This window comes from Pleuronectes platessa, chromosome 21, assembly GCF_947347685.1.
Source record: "Pleuronectes platessa chromosome 21, fPlePla1.1, whole genome shotgun sequence".
NCBI classification, from domain to species: Eukaryota; Metazoa; Chordata; class Actinopteri; order Pleuronectiformes; family Pleuronectidae; genus Pleuronectes; species Pleuronectes platessa.
In genome coordinates this window covers 16938068-16958197 of record NC_070646.1, presented here as the reverse complement: position 1 = coordinate 16958197, position 20130 = coordinate 16938068, and the positions used below count along the sequence as shown (strand labels likewise).

The window sequence follows — 20130 nt, the reverse complement described above, 5'->3', positions numbered from 1 at the left end:
TTTACATACTGACTGACAACACAAATATTTGCTACAATAATGTACAACAACTTCTACAATAACAAAACCAATAGATAAAACAGAAAAAGAAAGAAAACGAACCAATTGGGTGTGAGGGGGTAGAGGGGTTCAGATCAATATTTATACGATGAATAATGCATCCCATTTTTCCAGATATGATCTTATAAATAGCCAAGGCCCATTGTCTCCATGGTGGGATTCAAGAGGTTCCCTGAAAACTATATCCATGACATCTTAAGGCAAATTCTTCATACTAAAGCAATTTGATTTATGTAATATCAAATTCATTGTAATAATACATTTTTCTAACAAAAATAAAACTAATGAAAGGATCCTTTGTGTGAGCATGAACTTTATATTATCTAACCCTTTGCTCATAAGAGGCATACTAATGGTTTTTTGTGTATGTTCACATCCATCCACATCTGTTCTTTAAAAGAAGCACATTTAAGATGGATCTTTGTAAATAGGATAGAAATTCCAAATCTCTTGAATCATACATATTATCCAATTCATTAAAGTGTACCCCTTCACCATCCTTCATAATCTGTCTGATTTATGGCTTGACACTGCTATGTATTGTTTGTCAGTGATCTCCCTCCAGAGCTTAGTAAAGGATACTTTCATATAGGGCATGATGGGTAGGCTGCCCCGTTAAGGGCATTGTTTGGGAGTCCAACATGTTATTAATAAATCAGATTTTTCCTTATTTAATGTACAATCCTGCCACCTTCTAACAGAACCCTAACAGGAAGTGGGATCTGCTCACCTCATAGTCCCAGTTAACAACAGAATAAAAGATAGACTTGTACTTTTCTTAATGAATAAACAAGTACATAAATTGTACCAAATAAAACGAGTAATACGACATTTAGCAAATGTGGGAAAATAGATGACTTTTTTTTATTTATTTTGAGCTTGTATACATTATTCACGAGATGTTGATGCGGAACCATTGAACAGTCGCGGCGTGTCGTCGGACTGGTTCAGGTCGGACCGCGAAGTATCCGTTGACGCACAAAGATCTGCTGTGCATCTTCGGTCATTTCAACACAGTCATTGAATCATTGAGTTTGACTTTGTCCCGCGACATACAGTGTTCCCTCTGACTGTGATGTCACAGTGCTGATTCACAGGATGGACGGAGACACTTCTGAGATACCAGGTGAGTTTAAACAGCTGGTGAATATTTCTGTTTGGCTAGGCCGCAACACAGCCCGCGCGCGGGAATAGCATTGCTAGCTGTGTAAAGAGCTGGTTTGACATATGTCTCTACCCATCGGATTTAGATCTAATTAAGACAAAATACTGAATCCCCTTGGTTCACCAAGCAACTGAAGCGGGATGTTGTGGTAAAAGTTGCATGTATAAGTGGAAGTTTGGTGTTCCGGGCTATGGCTGGTATAGGCTTTGCCGTCTTAGCTGACGCTAGAGCTAGCGGCTGGCAAGCTAGTGGAGCTGAACTGGAATAGTTTGTTTATCCTTCTGAACAATGATGGTCAACACATGTATCTGCATTCTGTGTATTTGAAACATTTGCACTTTCTTGTGTATTTCCACATACCGATAGAAATGTATTCAGTCATATTCGTCTAAACCAAGGATTAAGGGGAGGTTGCATAGACAGAAACAGATCCTCAGTTTTAGACTGGTTTGGTCATCACTTTATAGACTTAGTATGATGACACAGTAATGAAAGGTCAACAACAGGAAACAAATGTCGGTTGACTCCTATATCCAAACAACATGTTACTGTGTGACTTCAAGGCTTTAATGGGTAGCTGGGTAATAACTGTCTGAACGTGCTATGCTCCAACAGCAACAAACTTTATTGTAAATATAATTAAGGTGCAACTTAAACGTCTTCCCTGTTTGTTTCTCTGTACATCTGAGACAATAACCTCTTAGCATCCAATCTGGCAAAGTTGATATCCTTGACAGGCCTTTTGATAAATTGATTAATCCAAACAAAAATATAACGTGGGATTTCCCCAATTTTGTTGTTTAGTATCTTCCCAGGCAGATAGTTATGGTTTACATAGTTTAGGTTTGGAGATACCCTGAAGGCACCTAATTTGGTGTCCTGGTTAAAACAAGGAGATGTCTAGTTTGTAGTGCACACAGCATTGAAAATGAAAGAAGACGGCATCATATCTTTCCTGAAATAAGATGTAACAACCATCACATATTGTATTCCTAACACTGTCTATTGTTAAAATATTCTATCTGGGGTTAGATGTTCATCTCCTTTATGGCACACCTGAGAAGAGATACTGCCATGACTCTTTGTTTTAGTGTCTCTTTTCAGCATTAAATTGAATTTTGTTCCCTTGGGCGCAGGTCCTTCACTCTCCCTCTCCACTTTGCGCCTCCTTGTCCCACCTATTCGACTGGTCTCTGCAGCAATCTGGCAGACAGTGGAGCAGAAGATTGTGTCGGACTATGGGCTGCTCGAGGAGTTCGTATTCATGGTCACAGAGATTGTCCCTCAACTTCTCTCCACGAGGCAGCGGGCTGAACTCATTTTGGGTCTAAGAGCACGGGTAAGGAAACATTTTTGTGTGTGGGAGAGTAGGACATAGTGAGTGGACAGGTAATAGTCACAGAACCAACACACCTTAATCAATAAAATTTGATTTCTAACGCCCCTATTCACAAATCACAAGTTGCGATATTCATAAATCTCAATTTGCGTCACAACATTTTAACCTAGATGAGTTGCTGATTACTTTATCAGCTTTTGCTCTGATTCTGCTATTCAGAATCATAATACATTAACAATATCTACAATGTCATTAGGACAAGTCGGGCCTTCACTGTGACTAGTACGAATTTGAATAGATCAATAACATCTTTCTGAATTGTCAAAACAACATCTTTGATAAACTTTTAATTACAAAACTCAAATTTTCAACATCTCTAACTACATAGTATGCTCCTCTTCACTGGTTCTACATGCTTTAGGCAGAACATTACAATTTAGTCCTATTGCAAACCGAGTGTTGTCGTTGTGTTGCAGTTCTTTATTGTGGTTTACAATCCTAAACCTTGCATGCAAAGACCCACATATTTATTTTAACTTCAGGGAAGAAAATGCATAAAGTATGTAGATGGCTGAAATTTTCAAATGTTAGACATAACATTTTGCAGGTGTGAGAGGACCATTATTCAGAGAAATTTGTTTGCTCATTGGCATAAAACAGCTCATTATTTTAGACATGGTTGATAGGAAAATTTAAATGAGCGTTTACGCATATTTCCTCAGAATCACTCTTTCATTATTGCTGCTGTCTTCTGATTGTAGCTGATCCTGGAGTTATGTCGCTCTGAGGAAACTGCCGACCTCCAGATTATTCAGCCACACCTTGACCGGATGCAGAACCTCAGATTTCTGTGGAATGTTGAGGTGAGTCAACCTGCAGTCTACAATGGTGTTTTTCTGTAGTCAGGATTTTACATTTGTTTACATCACTTTTATGTGACCCCTATTGATTCAACTGATTGCCTTTAGTAAGGTGTTTTTATGTGTCAGAACAGCCGTAGCCAGGCTGATTTGTTTTGGGCGTCAGTCATCCACATTCTCTTCTTCTACTATCTGAGGAACACCTCAAGCAAATGTCTTCAGGTTTGCTACAAATCTTGACTTGCACTTGAGAATTAAGTGGTTAGTTTTATCCCTCGTATCTTATTTGCAATATTATTTTTCAATATTCACGTATTTAACACAACTGTCTAATTAAACAAAGCAATGGCATTTATATCCTAACATTCAAGGGGTCATCTTCAGTGATATGATTTACTGTAAAAACCATTGTTAGAGCCTTTAACAACATAACGTGTAAGAGAAAGATCATTACCATACATTCTGTTACTTGACCGTTTGGCATAGGCCATCAAGCACATTGTGAGAATTCTAGTTTTCTCTTATTTTGGTACCCTGACTATTTTATTATTACATGAATACTCAGGAATCATGGGACGGTCCACACTTCACATTTGTGAATTCCATATCTCCTCTACCAAGGAGCTTATATTTCCTCCCCTGTACCTTTGTTCGATTGTAAGCAAGATTAAGTGAAAACTACTTGATGGATCAACATTCAACTTTGTGGAAGGATGTGGTCAGAGTCAAGTTAGAACTCAATAAAGTTCTGTGCGGACTTATGATATTTTCATCACTTTAGCATCAGTGCCATTTTCATTTGTTCCTAAACGACACCTGCATTGAACCATCTTTTGTTCCAGACTGAAAATGCAGAACAAGACACTCCTGACTCGCAGTTCATGAACCTTGTTCGCAATCTGCTCCAAGATCCTGCTGAAAGAAGCAACTTCTTCCAGGTATGTTTTGGCTGTATACTGTGCACACAGATGTTTAATATGTTTTATGTAAATCTATCAAATGTGATTAATGTTTAAATGAGAATTCTTAGTTTTATGATATGCACTTGATTACTCTCTATTGAAAATGTATGTCTTTTATGTACAGTTCAGAGATGTATAGATTTCTCTGTGTTCCAGGATGTTTTCCCAGCAGACTTTGGCCCCACCTATGACAAAGCAATCCAGACACTGATGTGGCTGTTTTTGTCCAGACTTGAAAAGCTTCTTCCCGCTCAAACTCTCCAACAGGTACGCTGAATATATCACTTCAGGTTATCACATTTAACATATCTCTATTGTTGCCCTTCATACTCCTCCAATATTGACACTTTTCTCTAGAGAGTAGCAGATTCTCTATGTAGCATTCTGAAATTCCCATTTGTGATTTTTTTTTATTTTTTTTTTTTTTTTTTTTTAAAACAAACAAAAAAACGACTGTCTTTTTGAAACTGTTTCAAGTGTATATACAAAAGTAATTTCACCTCACATTGATGATTTGCTGGGTTATCTTACGGTTTTCTTTCCCTTTATCAGATTGCTTCTTTGCTCAGCAACGCCTCTTCTGTTCTGACTGAATGCATGGAGACTTTGGCTCAACCTCAGGAGCTCAAAACCCTGCTGGACTCTCACAAAGACCTGAGTCAGCTGGATGATATAGGTGAGCTATGACCCATGCACACAATATAATAGATATTACATGTTTAATAATGCAGTCAAATACAGTGTGGTCCAAAAATCCTAAGCCCAGATCGCAGACTTACGGCCCCCCTTTACCTGATGACCATTTGTTGTCATTCCGCAAAAGTGGTTTCAGTAACGGCATCTAAACATCTACGTACTAGATCCACAAACTTTGGTCTGTTTTACGGTCTGTATGTAAAACGTGTCTCTTGTGTACCGTTTAACCAATCAGCTTCCCACTTGGCTTGTGTATTGTCAATGGTCCAGTGAGTTTGGTGTGATTTGTACACGCAACTATTTCAACATTAATGAAAAAATTATAAGCAAGCAGTCATGGCAACAACTTTGATAGAATAACTTCCTTTTTGTTTTCGTAAGTAATAGCACAATATTCGTTTTGTTGCTGCTATGCTTTATACTGAGTGGGAGCAGACATTTTATTTTCGAAAGTTGTGAACTTGTTTCTAGTGCGCTAACAATATAAAGTGACAATATTTTGTAGAACTGGTTATGGAGGACTCATTAACGATAAGGAATAATTGTGAAGTAGCTCTTGAACATTAACACAGGACGAGAACAGATCATTTCAAACAGGCAGGTTAAGAATAGGCACTGTACTCGTAGTTTTTAACATGTTATATAGTATGTCTTTCATCTTAATTGGCTTCATTTAACAATTGCCATGATTTCCTTTTCAGATTCTTACATTGTCGATAGTGGCATCTTGTCAGCTCTGTGTCTCCCTCCTGTGGAACGAGTTGTGATCGTCAATGAACAAACAGAAACCGATGTGGAGAGTGGACTCGTCTATACAGTCTGCACAGAGATGGAGGTGGAATCTGAGAACAAAGAGGTGTACGAGGAGGGAACCGGGAGCACAGAGGCATGCGTCCAAGCTCCGTGGTTCGGTGTCAGCAGCGAAGTGAAAGCAGAGATAGACTCTGTGGAAAGCACGGAGGCCACTGAAAGTGAAATGGCAACCGATACCCCTGCTGGCCAATCGGAAACCCTGATAATCGGTGTGGACGGCCAGGTTACAGTGCTCGAGGGCATGGAGAAGAAGCCAAAGAAACGAGGGCGGAAAAAGAAATGCCCTGTAGACGAAGACGTTGAAATGCAAAGCAGAACCAGGGCGAAACAGCCAGATGTAAGTGTTTTGTCGGAGAGACCTGTGAGAAAGAACCGTGGGCTCAAAATGAAAGGGTACCTGTCACAGTGGAGAAAATCAGGAAAGGAGGAGGACACTAACAGTAGCCCTCAACAGTTTACCACAGCTGAAAACAAAAGCAGTGACTTGGACAACAGAACTTGCAAAGTGTGCGGCAAGGTGGTGAGTAAGGCCAAGTTCTTGGAGCGACACATGAATCGACACTCGGAGGAGTCCCCTTATTCTTGTCCAACGTGCAAAAGGATTTATATGAGTTTGCGCTTCTTGCAGCAGCACAAATGTCCAATTGTTCCAAAAGCCAAGGCTGGCAGGAAAGCCAAGGGACAACAGACTGAGGCAGATGAGGGTGAACAGTCATCCAGCGGGATTCCTTGTGAGGCAACCAACGAGGAGCCGCCGCCTGACGACACAGACCACGACCCCGATTACGATCCTCCTGCACAGAAGAAGTCAGCCAGAGAATCAGTAGAGAAAAGCCCAGAAGAAGAAAAGACTTTGGCGGAAGGTCCATTCTACTGTCCCCACTGCAGCGCAGAGTTCAAGTGCAAACAAACTTTTAGGTTTCATTTAAGAAACATCTGCTACAGTGAGCAGCAGGTGGACCCAGACAAGGCTGGGGATGTCAAGCATTGTTTCAGGTGCACTGAATGTGACAAAGCGTTCAAATACAAATCAACATTGGAATCCCACAAAATGACTCACAACCCGCTCTACTGTGAGGTGTGTATGAAACTGGTACGTGACGCCGAGGCACTGGCGATGCACAAAGAGTCCCACACGCCATTTCAGTGTAACCAGTGTGAGGAGAACTTCCCAGTGTTTAAGGCCCTTCACAAACATTACATCGATGTCCATCATCCCACCGAGCCTTTTACCTGCACCCACTGTCAGACCTCTTTTCCCAGTTTGAAGCGTTTCATCAGACACGAGTGGAAGCACACCGGCTACCAGCCATTTCAGTGCCCTCACTGCAGTAAGCGGTTCAGATCTTACTCTGACCTCGTGGAGCACCTGAAGAAGCACACCAAGGCATATCCATTCCTCTGCTGGGAGTGTGGCAAGAAATTTAGGCATGGCGTAACGTTGACGAGGCACGTGGAGCGCGTGCACCACTCCGGCGAGCCCATAACGGAGAAACCCTTGCCCACCTTCACCTGTGCGCAGTGCGGGAAGACCTTCACTTCCAGAAGATGCCTTATGAAACACGACAATTTCCATCACAAGGGGATGCGGTTCCCATGTGAGCACTGTGGGAAGGGATTCTTTGGCAAGGACGCATTGGTGAGGCACACTTTGATTCACACGGGCGAGAGGCCTTTCAAGTGCGACGACTGCGACAAGTCCTTCAGGTCCATGGCGGAATTAAAGATACACAGGAGATACCACACGGGGGAAAGACCATTTAAGTGCAACATCTGTGAGAAAGGTTTTGTCCAGTCCTGCTTTCTGACCTTACACATGCGAACCCACACAGGGGAGAGGCCATATGTTTGTGCAGTGTGTAGTAAGGGCTTCTCAAGCTTGCATGGCCTAAAAAGACACAGAAGGCTTGTTCACGCATAGATAATATTAACCCTGATGCAAATGCCTGTTTGAATATTCTCTTTATTTTCCGCTTGTTGAAGGAGTTCAGAGGGCCGAATCAGTTGAAAAGCAGAACTTGGTTGAGGATTTGACCTCTTGTTCAAAGACACTTAGTTCAGGTTTTATCAGCGGAAGGACCATTTTGTTTAAGATGTCAGCAACATTGTTATCTGTGGCTGTCGCAGCCTGGATTGATAGGAACTGTGTAATTGTATAGTGGCTCATGAAAATGTAACTTTGTATTTTTTACAGACAAATTTGCTGTAGCGCTACATAAGATTTGTATGTATAAGTGATAAGAACCTTAATTCCTTTGGGAATTCTTTATTCTTCTTGAATAAATCTGGTGTTTAACTCCAGGTGTCATGTCGTTTACTCAAGAGTGATGTTAATTGAACATTTAAAATGCTTGTTAATGTATTTTCTGAGAGAGAATGTTTAGCTAGATTGAAACGCGGGTATGGATCAATCAAGGGGTTTTATTAAAGCACTACATTGCAAATAAAATGAGGTTTTGGTCTTAATATGTAACTTATTGTCCGTGAACAATTGTTGCTTAAAGTTATAGGTAAGAAATATCAGAGCTCAAAACAGTCCTGGCCATTATTATTCGAACAGGGAGAAATGTTTAGTGGTATTCATGACTAGCAATTAACCAAATGGGGTTTGATGTCATGTTTTATTTGCTTTTTTCAGCCGGAAGGCATTTCACCTACTCCAGACATTTCGACATTGTCACTGTAGCAAACCCACAGGTCTAAGATGAATCCTTGCTGAGTTCCATTTGATTGGTTTAGCTTCAGGGTCCTCATGTTGTGCTCGCGACCCCACAGACAGCGCTTTCAAGGACACATGCATAACAGAGAAAGAAGAATTTGGAAAATGTTAGCATTGCATCCAAAGCCGCATTGATCCTGAAATTCTACTATTCAGGTCATTAGTACGTCATGCTGCTTTAAGAATCAAAAGGTTCTGTAATGAAATAAACAAATCAATAAATTGTTTCCAGGTATTTGGCTCTCACTTGTTATGGTTTTGTATTTATATAGCCCTTTTCTAGTCTTGATGACGACCCAAAGCGCTTATCTTTATCTAAGTTATTAAGTAGTCTGTTCTTGAAACATCTACAATCAACCTTACAAAAATAACAGACCACCCCAGATGGGACTCGAACCCACAATCCCTGGCTTAGGAGGCCAGTGCCTTATCCATTAGGCCACTGGGGCTAGATGGGCTCATTCCACCGTAAAATCTGTTAATAAATCTCTTATTATATAAATTGTATTATTTATAAATCGTAGATGGGCTGACTTGTCGACACCTGACGTACGTGAACGTATCCGATGGTGATGTTGTGTAGTCAAGGCAGCTTCAAACCTCCGACTCTATCGATACTTAGTCCTTTAATCTTTTTTGGGGCCAGCCCAGCTTGTCAATTAAATCATAAACTCTAGTCCAATTATCTTTGACCCCAAAGACTAGACACTGTGATGCACTGATCATTAACACGTCCACTATGGGTTCTGACCAGTTTAAACCTTTATTGTATCAGTGCTTGTTTCACGTTTATTATGTGTGCACCAATGCATGCACATATATTATTATTACCCATACTTCTAATTATGTGTGCAGAAATGCAATGCATGCATATATATATTGTTTTTAGTTATTCTGCCATAAATGTGTGAAAAACAGGTTTCAGTGGTCATAGATCCAAGCAGTCTCTGATGTCTTAGATAGTTACAACGGTGAACGATTTCACCTTTTTCAAGCGGGCCAGTAGACTCGCTCAGTATCTCATCCTCTCTCTCTTAAACCAGCCAGCCTGTCCGTGTCTCTCTCTCTTTCAAACTGAAACAGTCTCTGGATCCGGCAGGAAGCACGCTGCACATATTCCAAATTTCTCGAGAGGAGAAATTTCTAGTTCCTATTTTGGAACGTCAACGAGGATAATACATGATTCCGCCGTGACACGTTTGCTCAGATGTGCCGGAGCCCAGTGTAAACTCCCAGTGCTCCTGACTGCTGACAGGAACCTCTCTGTTGTTTTCCTTGTCTCTGCCCCGCACACTCCGGAGGAATGGTAGCGAGTTAGCTCGTCACACTGGACACGCTGGATTCACTCGTTAACTTCACACCTGAGGGCTCGGTTGAGAAAACAATGAATTTACTACCGACTAATCCTCACGGCAACAAGCTCCTTTATGCCGGATTTAACCAGGATCACGGTAAGAGGCGGCGCTGTTATGCTAGTTGTTCTCCTCCCGAGGAGAGATAGGCAGCGTCGCGGGTGCAAGGCTAATGCTGCTAACCCGTTTACTTCTCATATAATTCATTAACCACATCATGTAACAACCACAACTTTGTGTTTAACATGATTGAAAACAACTCATAGCAACGCCGTAGTGGCGCTGAACAGTTAGTAGATGCTAGCTTTAGCTGTCATGTAGCACCGCAGCTAGCCAAATAGCTAACTTAGCCTTTTCATTTTCAGTCACCGGTTAAGGCAGTAAACTCGCTAACGTTGGGTCAACATGGCAGGGGTTGTTAAATAAAAGGCGAATGCGTTAAGCTGTACATTATTATGAACCACGCTCAGGTAGTTGATGAAAGGTTACTTGGCCAAAAGCTAATGTTGGCTAAATTTCCTCGACTGTCATACGTGCCTTGGTTAACCCAGGGGCTAGCATTGGCTAGCTAACAGCTAGTTAAGCTAAGTTTGACAATACCGCTGTTTTTGGCTCATTTTATGTTACTTCTTTCCAAAATAAGCTAACTCGTATTCAGATTACTGGGCTTAAGAGGTACGGGCACATATTTATTCGTCAGTAAGGTTACAACAACTGTTATTCAAATTTTACGTTCCTCGATTCACACCCACACATTCACACACGCCGTCAAGTATTTCCCTTCACCGACTGTCTCACTAAACATCGATGCAATGGACAATAATAACTACAGTAATGTGGTACCGGTGCTGATCAGCCGTTTAAGAAGTGACACGGGTGTAACGCTATCAAGTGACCGAACACCTCACGTGACCCCTCAGAGAAACTATGGCAGCCGACATCAGCAGTCTCGTATAATCCCCAGCAGAAGTTAATCATTTGTTCCATGATCATGGTCAGTCCTGCGGTTTTTAGAGGCTGCTCATTCTGAACAACTGCACTGGGGTCTGTGTTGTCCAAACACAAAAAAGGCTTCACGTGTCATCACTGCCATTACTGTCAAGACTGGTGGTGTGTGGGTGATATCATTGGAATTGGATTGCTATGGCAAACCCTCTTGATACTTCAACACATGTCAATGCTTTTTGTAGTTGTTGGTTCATGTCTGATCACTGCTCTTGTCTTTGTGCTCACCTCCAGGATGCTTTGCCTGTGGAATGGAAAATGGATTTCGTGTGTACAACACCGATCCTCTCAAAGAGAAGGAGAAGCAAGGTAATAAAGTCTTTATCAGTCAGTAGTTAACAGTCAGTAAAGTTGATGTATATTATTAATACGTAAGTTTAGTTTAAACTGAAACTTGACAAATTGAAATGTGATACATTTTCTCTTATAAAACAGCAAAAAGGCCGTAAAGGGGGCTGCATGCTGCCGATATAGAACAGCTAACATAACAATAAGACAATTTATAATAACAACTTTAACCAGAGGCAAGTGAGAACTTACCTGGATGACACATACTGTCTGTTGTAGTTGCTATGTTATTATTAGGCTCATATTCATAATTAGTAGCAGAGTGATTTAGGTTAATTGTCAGGAGATCAGCACAGCCTGTGTTTGTGTCTTTATCTGTTCACTACGACCCTTGTATGGTTCACATAATTGTGCTTTTGTATTATTAAAGTATGAAAATCATTGGGTAAGCACATTGTTTTAATAAAAATAAAAATGATTGTCTATAAGGTTCTAATAACAGTCTCTAAAGATCATTAATATGCAATGCTCAGCAGTCGACTTAAAAGCCTTTTTTCTTTAAAGCCGAGTGCAAAGCAGTGCAACTCATTAAATATGGAGAGATGCAAGAGGAAGTTAAAAATGTCTCTGCCTGAGAGTGAGTCATTGTGGCGTCCAGACTGCCCTCAGTCAGCATTGGAGGATAGAGAAGTATAAACTGTGACTTGGCTATAATCTCGGAGCCGTCCTCCACTCTTTCCTCAGCTCAGTTTCTGATGCTGCTGCTCCAGTTGCTCTTCGTCACCCTTGTGTTCCTCAACCTCTCATGGCTTGTTCTCTGCTCCTGCCATGCTTTCTGTCTCTCTGACTGGGCAGACTGGATTTGAAATCATCATTGTCAGTTTAACAACAGATGTCAAAACAGCCTAACTGTTCCAAAATTCGAATGCCAGGTAAACCTGTGCCAAAAAGCCCTATTCCTAAATCCTGGCAGGTTTAGCAACGCAGTGACTCCTTTGCTGAGTTTAGATTTATTCGAGGTGACTTTGGCTCAACGAGAGGGTTGAAACTTGGTTGTTATTGGCCAACGAGCCCAGTCCCAAGACACACAAATGCAGCATGCCCTTGTGTTCACCCAGGTAGTAGGCAATCAGAAATGGATGGTAAAAAATGTGTAGACTTTTTCACATCCCCTCCCTGGCCACCGATGCAGCAGCCGATGGGGTTCCAGAATTCTCGATCGCCAGTCTGACTGGGGAAAGAGGAGGAGGGACTGATGAGTTCAACTCCTTGTTTCTTAGGAGATATTCGGACATCCCAACTCTAATATGCTGTTCCCTATTTGTTTTGGGTATCATTTCAATGGAGGGCCAGGTTTTATTAACTCTCTCTTGGTTTACTTTGGAGTAAACTCATTCAAGTACTCAATCTGTGCTGAAACACTTGCAAGCTTTCAAGCATGTAGAAACTATTTGCTGCTGGTGTTTGGCATGTTAAACACAGAGAGGCCAGTCTCACTCTGTCTTGTCATTATGGTCTGTCGTCTGTGGGGAGCGGAGTCATCACAGAGGTAGAAAAAAAGAGTAATTATAAGAAGGGTGCAAATGTTACATATTTGAATCACAAGCACACTCACATGTTATATTATCTGCATTTTCCTCTGATATTGATAAACAGTCCTACCTGTTATTAATATTACCATGAACTTTCAGAGTTCCTGGAGGGCGGAGTTGGCCACGTGGAGATGCTGTTTCGGTGTAACTATTTGGCACTAGTGGGAGGAGGGAAGAAACCCAAGTATCCAACTAACAAAGGTTTGTGAAGCCTACTTAAGGTATCTATTCTGATACAACAACATGAGTAGTAAAACTGACCTGAAGGTATTTGATGGTCTTATATAGATTAGTTTGCTTGAGGGCATTTAAACTCTTTAGCTATACGCATAATCTTATATAAATTATTTTGCCTGTCATAGGCAGTGATGTTAGTTCTTAAATGTTGAGCATTTGTAGACTAAAGGTGGGACAGTTGTGACTGTGGGTTCTTTCCTGGTGGAGTTTCAGTGATTATAATCCAACTTGAAGCAAACACAGTCACTAATCCTGGCTACAGGAGACTAATCCACTCTGCATACACATGTGTTAATTCAGCAAAAATTATAATTAAACAGTCCAGGTCATAGATTTAATTAATCATGTCTGAAGGAATTATCGATATTGACAGCCAGAATTACTGATGTTGTTTAAAAGGTTGTCAGAAGGTGATAGATGTAACTTGATTAAAGGGTAATCACTACAGAAACTTCTGTTAAGTATTACACTTATTGATGTGACTCAGTTGAACGTTTTAACTTATTATTTGTTTTGCTTGGTACCTCTAGTAATGATCTGGGATGACCTGAAGAAGAAGACAGTTATTGAGATTGAGTTCTCAACAGAAGTTAAGGCAGTGAAGCTTCGACGTGACAGGTAACCAACTTTGTGCTGCTTCATCTGTACAATAATCATCTCCTTTCATTTTGTCAGTGGAAATCGTTTCATTAATCATGACAAAATAGGTGTTGTGCAATGCATTATTGAGTAGATGGGAGGTTTATTCATCTGACAACCATGGTGTGAAGATATTTTTTTCTCTAGGACAAACTTAATCACCTAACAGTACTGTGGCAGTGGGATGAGGACACACGGTGACAGTGCAGCCTCATTTGTATTTTGTACTTGGCATTCAAAATCTTGATCCTCTTGTTGTCAGTGGAGCTGCTTCTGGTTTTATCACTGGAGCTGTCAGAGAAGTGGTAATGAGAAGATTTTCTTCAATTTTAGTTACATTTGTATCTTGAGTGTTTGTTCTCATCTGTTCTTAGGATTGTGGTGGTCCTGGACTCAATGATCAAAGTGTTCACCTTTACCCACAACCCCCATCAGCTGCATGTGTTTGAGACCTGCTACAATCCTAAAGGTCTGTTCACTCTCCAGGACCTCTTCATCCACATCTACTCTATGACTGGTTCAACTTTCAAATGTTTCAGGTTAATGCTGCAGCCAGGAAAACAACTGGCTGCAGCTTTAGCAAATATTTGGAGCCATAAAATAACTTCTAAGTCATACACAATCAATTATAACCGGCCCGTTCCTTCTCTTTCTTCCATTCTCCTCAGGTCTGTGTGTGCTGTGTCCTAACAGTAACAACTCTCTGCTGGCGTTCCCCGGGACTCATTCAGGCCATGTGCAGATTGTGGACCTGGCCAACACAGAGAAGCCCCCAGTTGACATTCCCGCCCATGAGGGGTCGCTGTGCTGCATCGCCCTCAACCTGCAGGGCACAAGGATAGCTACTGCATCAGAGAAGGTATGTCATACCAAGACACTCGATGTAAATAGAGAAAGAAAAAAGCACTCTGGGACCTTTTCAGTTTTGTGGTTTGTTTCTTTTGTTGCTGACTTGTGTCTAATCCGTGTTTCCACAGGGGACTCTTATAAGAATTTTCGACACGTCTGCAGGTCAGCTCATACAGGAACTGAGACGAGGCTCTCAGGCAGCTAACATTTACTGGTGAGAGCTGAGCAGCAATGCTTCTGACATCTATACCTCTGCTACACCAAAATCTGTGTGTATGCATGGGTTTTTTAAACGTGGCTAAAGCTGGCAATTGAGCAAACTGAGAGGCGCTCTCATTTCCCTGTCTTGCCCAATTAGTGCATTCACACGGGTGTCTTGTTTACATCACTACCCTATGGAGCCACAGCCGATTGATACCCATGTCTTCAACAGTCATTTGACTCGGGATTGAAGGCAGATTGTATTAATTCCCACTGCAGACAAAAGCCGGATGTTTGTGTGTGTTAGAGTTTTTGTTCAGTGGGAAAGAAGCTTTAGACACACAACAGACATTTGGTTCATGTATATATCATCAGATAAAAACTTAGTAAGAGAAAAATATATTAGGTGTAGATGGAGATGATTGCTGCAAGCATCTGCAAATTTAAAAAAAAGATCAAGGCAGGCTCACTGGTTACATTTGCCCCTTCAAGCTTTTCCATGACCTTTGTCTGAGTCTTTCCCACAAATATGTGAAGTATATGGACAGATTACAGCTGCAGTGTGAATTTGTTCACTAGACTAATGGACAATCTGAGTCTGAGTGCTTCACTCCAGCACTCTGTCAGATGTATGTTTGACTTACTCTTGAAGATTGGCTGTGAGAGTGTGGGGGGGAAGTAACATAACATGGTGACCTCATGAAAAGAAACACTGCATGTATTGCAATAATGTTTGTATGTCAGTATGTCTGAGATTGAGAAGATCTGAATATATGTCCCTGTAAATTCAATCAGGCTGCACCAAATTGCACACTCACAGACCTCAGTCCCCTACATATGCTCCCATTTTTTAAAAAAGACCCATGAATTAATCAGTACTTCTGCTTACAACAGTTTCTTATTCTGTTTGTACAAAACTCGACCATCTGCAATGTGCAGCGTAGCCTCTGAAATGGCTGCAACTGGCAATATGAATGCTGTAAGAGGGTCACCTGATCAACAGAGCTAGGGTCAATAGGCCTACTTTTACTATAAAGTGGCAGGTCATGACCAGCGAAAGAGGATTTCAAAATAAAAGCAAGGCTCCAGCAGAGTCATACAGTCAGCGAACTAACTCGGTCAAAGTTCCTTTATTTACTGAATGAAGCAATAGTGGGTTTGGTATTTTTATTACTTAAAAAAAAAAAAAAAAAGTTTCATAATCTAAAGTCTTTTATCTACTTTGTCCCGTGCTTTGTCATCCCAGCATTAATTTCAACCAGGACGCGTCCCTCATCTGTGTGTCCAGTGACCACGGCACAGTCCACATCTTTGCTGCAGAGGATCCCAAAAGGAACAAACAGTCGAGGTCAGTTTCTGCAGAAAGGTTCCTTCCCCCATCCGCTGAATAATAATTCAAACCGGTCGAGCAGCGGAATGAATTCAATTACCAAAACAAAAGTGTCGATATGAATGAGTAAAATTTGTGTCCTGCGTGTCCCTCTCTACCCAGCTTGGCGTCGGCCAGCTTTCTTCCCAAATACTTCAGCTCGAAGTGGAGCTTCTCCAAGTTCCAGGTCCCCTCAGGTTCTCCCTGTGTGTGTGCCTTTGGTACGGAGCCCAATGCTGTCATAGGTGAGTTCAGTTTGGACTGTGATGCTTCCTTGATATGTCTCATGAAGCTCTGTTATTGACTGTTGTCTTTACTTTAATTCTTTTTACATAATTTCTCTTTACCGGAGGCTACAACAACCTGTCTGGTGGCTCATGTTTCTAGCTGGTAGAGTTCATGATAGATAGATATTTAACATATATAAATGTTCCCAGATATCTCCAAAAGCTCTGCTGGGTTCAGTACTATCAGTGATGACCAAAATTACAAACATCAGACCATATTAAGAGAAAAAAGCAATTATTCTTTTAAATAGACTGACACGGAATAATGTGAAGCATTTCGTAGGAGTACACGGAATGTGTATTACAGCTTTTTCACATTGTCACAGGACAAAAACAGATTCCAGTCTAAATGTGGAGGGAGACAAGCTGTTCACATGTTAGAGCAAAAACAACAAATGAGAGAGACACACTCGGTTGTTATAGAATTAGGTCCAACCAGCTCAAAAGAATGCTGTCTATTACATCAGTCATCTTCATTTCGCTTTTAATGTTCAGTATTTCTTCATAGCACTTGTGCGTATCTGTAAATTCATTCATTTTGAGATCACTGTAGAAGCTGGAGTTCGACTTGCTGTGGTGTTGTTCTGCTGAACTCTGGATAATATCCTGTAGTTTTTGAAGGGGCTATGTGTGTGATCGAAAATGTCAGAGTGAGAATTCTCGGACATTCTCTAGGTTTTTTTCTGGCCAGCCCCCTCTTTGAAAAAAAAAAGTCTGATTGAGCCATAATGAGAACTCAGCAGAAGATAATCTGAAGGTTTCACCACAAGTGTGGGCGTGTTTTGACGATTGGATGCAAAACTGAAAAAACAGAAAGTATACAAATATCTCAGGATGAAAGAGAGGTGCCATACACATAGGAGACACCGACCTAGATGTCAGCTTGGAAAGACAAAAAGATTGGTGTCGATGTGCCATAAACAAAAACCCTTTATCTGTGTGTACCTTATGTCCTGCTTACCAAACCGTTCCTCAGCTGAATGCGCTACAGACTTCTTAACGTGTCTTAACAGAATTGTGCATGAGGAGTGAAAGGCAAACAGACCCCACGTTTGAAAATTACTCTATTTATCTGACGATGTGATCAAACTTTATTTGAACAACAGAACATGTTCTCGTAAGCTGGGGGGTATTTATCGTCACTGCTGAGGGGCGGGGATGAGATCAGAGCTTGTATCTCCAATTTGAACACTGCATGTTTCTACAATTACATAATTATCCATTATACAGGAGTTGGCTGTCTGAACTGAATTGTCGTCACTGAAAGCTGCAGAACTTCTGTTTTCCTTGATGTTCTGTCTCCCGTGGTCTCATTCAAATCTGACCCCTGGGATGTTATAGCCCACAGTGTCAGACAATGTATTACAAATCAAAGAAACGATTTTCATCGAGTACCGAGATTCTTGGCTGTGCTCGGGGTTTGAGATGTGGATCGTGAAAGTCAATTTTCATCTTGGGGCCACTCGTAACATCATGTTAAATGACGTTTGAATATGATTCTTCCTTGTCGCATTCTTATAAAAACCGGACTCCCCTTGTTCTCTGTGTCCGCTCTGTGTTTGCTGACTGACATTTACTGTCTTTTGTCTCTCCCTCTCTCCGCCGAGCAGCCATTTGTGCTGACGGCAGCTACTACAAGTTCCTGTTCAACCAGAAAGGGGAGTGTTCCAGAGACGTCTACGCCCAGTTCCTGGAGATGACGGATGAGAAAATCTGATCTCTGACCCATCTGCAGACCTGCTATTACACCGCCTGTTCTCTCCGGTTTCTTTTTTTTCCGTTGCGTTTAAATTGTGGAGGAGACAGGAAATGTTCCCCGTGGCACTTCTCCTTATCTTGACAGACTCTGTGACGGAGCACGAGATGGAGGGAGGACAAAGAAAGAAAAGCACAGACTCTGGAGGAACTGTTTATGTGGACAGATGGAATCACCGACAGGGATGCAGACTTTTGTCTCACAGTCTCATGAGGATTGTCTCTGGACAGAGGGACACACACACGGCGACTCTATTTCCCCCCCCCCCCAAACACAACCGAAAAGAGGGAAAGTTATTTTTTTGAAAGAACGACAGCTTTTTAAGACGTCTTCCCAGGAATTTACAAAGGATGGCTATTTTTAATCACATAGATGATTCTGATAGTTAGACGGATTGAAAATATTGAGATTTTTGTCAACTAACACCACCTAACTATAGGGAGTGCCTCTGAGACTGGAGAGAATCTGTATGTGTGAACATATTAATGTTGTCATATATACACGTGTGTGTTTGTGTATATACACCGATGTACCATATTAGGTGTTTGCAAAGCAGGATCAGAACGAGGTGAATGGTTTTCTCCACCTCTGCCTTTACGGTTCAGGAACATTGGAGCAGGCTGATTCTGCGATGTGAAACGCCACGCTAGTATTATTCGATTTTCTTATATTCACTGTATAAACACAATGCGCCAGACTGAACTTCTAAATACTTAGAATTGTACAAAATATTAGCAAAAAGAAAAAATAACATGTATTTTTGTTTCCGTCTTCCTTTTTTTTTTTTTTTCATACGTTGTGCAATATGTGTTCTGAGATGCTTGTGAAAGTTGAGTGTTGTTTCCGCCCACATAAGAAAAGCTTAAAGAAACAGTTAGACTTTTATTTGGAAATGCGTCTGCTTCACTTTCTTGCCATCTTTTGTTCCGGATCAAACAAACGAGAAAGAATGTGGTTAGTGAGCTTTAGAGATGCTAAGCTTGCTTCCCTGTTTCCAGTCTTTATGCTCAGCCAAACCAGACTTTATATAAAGATAAACAACACATCTCCACTTCCTGTCGATGTACGGAAATTACCCCAAATATCGGTGCCGCCATCTTGCAGTTTTGACGTGATTTGGAGCCGGAGTCTGCTCTTCAGTGATGGGGAAATTCAGCCGCAGGATTGGGCTGCTTCACGCTCTCAACTGATCGAAAGTCCGTCTCAGCTGTCAATCATGTCATTTAACAGCATGAACACTTGAAGATACATCAATGTGAAAATGACAGTACCCAAATTATTTGACGAGTATTTTGACTTTTTAGTTTGATCAGCATCAGTCCCATCTGCAAATATGGAGGAGGCAGGGTTTATGACTTATTCTGCAGCCAACCACCAGGGGGCGATCCTGTTGATTTGGCTTCACTTTCAGGAAGCTGTCACGTCCTCCATCTTTATATACTGTCTTTGAGCCAAAGTTAGCTTAAAGGTTCAGTGTGTAAAATTTAGTAAGCTCTAGTGGTGAAGTTGCATTTTGTAGTAAAAACATCACTATTATTTGTTCAATTTCTGCCAATAGATCCCTTTCAACTAAATCTCACACACTGAACCTTTTAAGCTTCACATTTCCAGACATGATATCACTTCTGGCAAGAAAGTGACTCAGCTTATCTTTCCAAACTACCGAACTACTTCTTTAAAGTATTTGTAAAAGTTGAGTTGGTTCTTCTGCCTGAACGGGAAAGCTTCCGAGCCAAATATGTGCACGGTTTCCATCTTTCATCACAAAACTATAAAAAACAATCGGTTCGAGACTGCACTTCATGTATGTTAACACACAAATAAGCCAAGATGATTAAATCAAGAACCTCTGATTGGTGATAAATAGTTCTCTTGATACACTTTTCATCGACCGGTGTGGCTCTCCAACAGTTTGTCCTGAGTCATGTGTCTGTGAACTTC

General features: G+C 41.2%; 2 protein-coding genes and 1 non-coding gene across 3 annotated transcripts; 2 read left to right on the top strand and 1 right to left on the bottom strand.

Annotated features, from left to right (window-relative positions):
* The first annotated feature begins 997 nt into the window (after positions 1-997).
* On the top strand, positions 998-8191 carry LOC128426997 (zinc finger protein 135). The gene is made up of 7 exons (XM_053414075.1): positions 998-1186; positions 2362-2564; positions 3326-3427; positions 4267-4362; positions 4543-4653; positions 4939-5062; positions 5784-8191. Exons 1-7 carry the CDS (start codon positions 1159-1161, stop codon positions 7814-7816), a joined length of 2697 nt encoding a protein of 898 aa, XP_053270050.1. The 5' UTR covers positions 998-1158; the 3' UTR covers positions 7817-8191.
* A 799-nt stretch (positions 8192-8990) lies between these two features.
* On the bottom strand, positions 8991-9063 carry trnar-ccu (transfer RNA arginine (anticodon CCU)). The gene has a single exon. It is a non-coding gene; the product is annotated as a tRNA-Arg (tRNA).
* A 585-nt stretch (positions 9064-9648) lies between these two features.
* wdr45b (WD repeat domain 45B) lies at positions 9649-19074 on the top strand. Its single transcript, XM_053413805.1, has 10 exons — positions 9649-10065; positions 11206-11280; positions 12951-13052; positions 13619-13706; positions 14102-14196; positions 14396-14586; positions 14705-14790; positions 16024-16125; positions 16270-16391; positions 18044-19074. The coding sequence occupies exons 1-10, from the start codon at positions 9999-10001 to the stop codon at positions 18148-18150; spliced, it is 1035 nt and encodes a 344-aa protein (XP_053269780.1). The 5' UTR covers positions 9649-9998; the 3' UTR covers positions 18151-19074.
* The last annotated feature ends 1056 nt before the right edge of the window (positions 19075-20130 follow it).

Coding starts and splice junctions, on each gene's coding strand:
- LOC128426997 (XM_053414075.1), top strand. CDS start 1,159: ATGGACGGAGACACTTCTGAGATACCAG. Junction 4,654..4,938: donor CCGCTCAAACTCTCCAACAG/GTACGCTGAATA, acceptor TCCCTTTATCAG/ATTGCTTCTTTGCTCAGCAA. Junction 5,063..5,783: donor GAGTCAGCTGGATGATATAG/GTGAGCTATGAC, acceptor TTTCCTTTTCAG/ATTCTTACATTGTCGATAGT.
- wdr45b (XM_053413805.1), top strand. CDS start 9,999: ATGAATTTACTACCGACTAATCCTCACGGCAACAAGCTCCTTTATGCC. Junction 13,707..14,101: donor GTGAAGCTTCGACGTGACAG/GTAACCAACTTT, acceptor ATCTGTTCTTAG/GATTGTGGTGGTCCTGGACT. Junction 16,126..16,269: donor AAAAGGAACAAACAGTCGAG/GTCAGTTTCTGC, acceptor CTCTCTACCCAG/CTTGGCGTCGGCCAGCTTTC.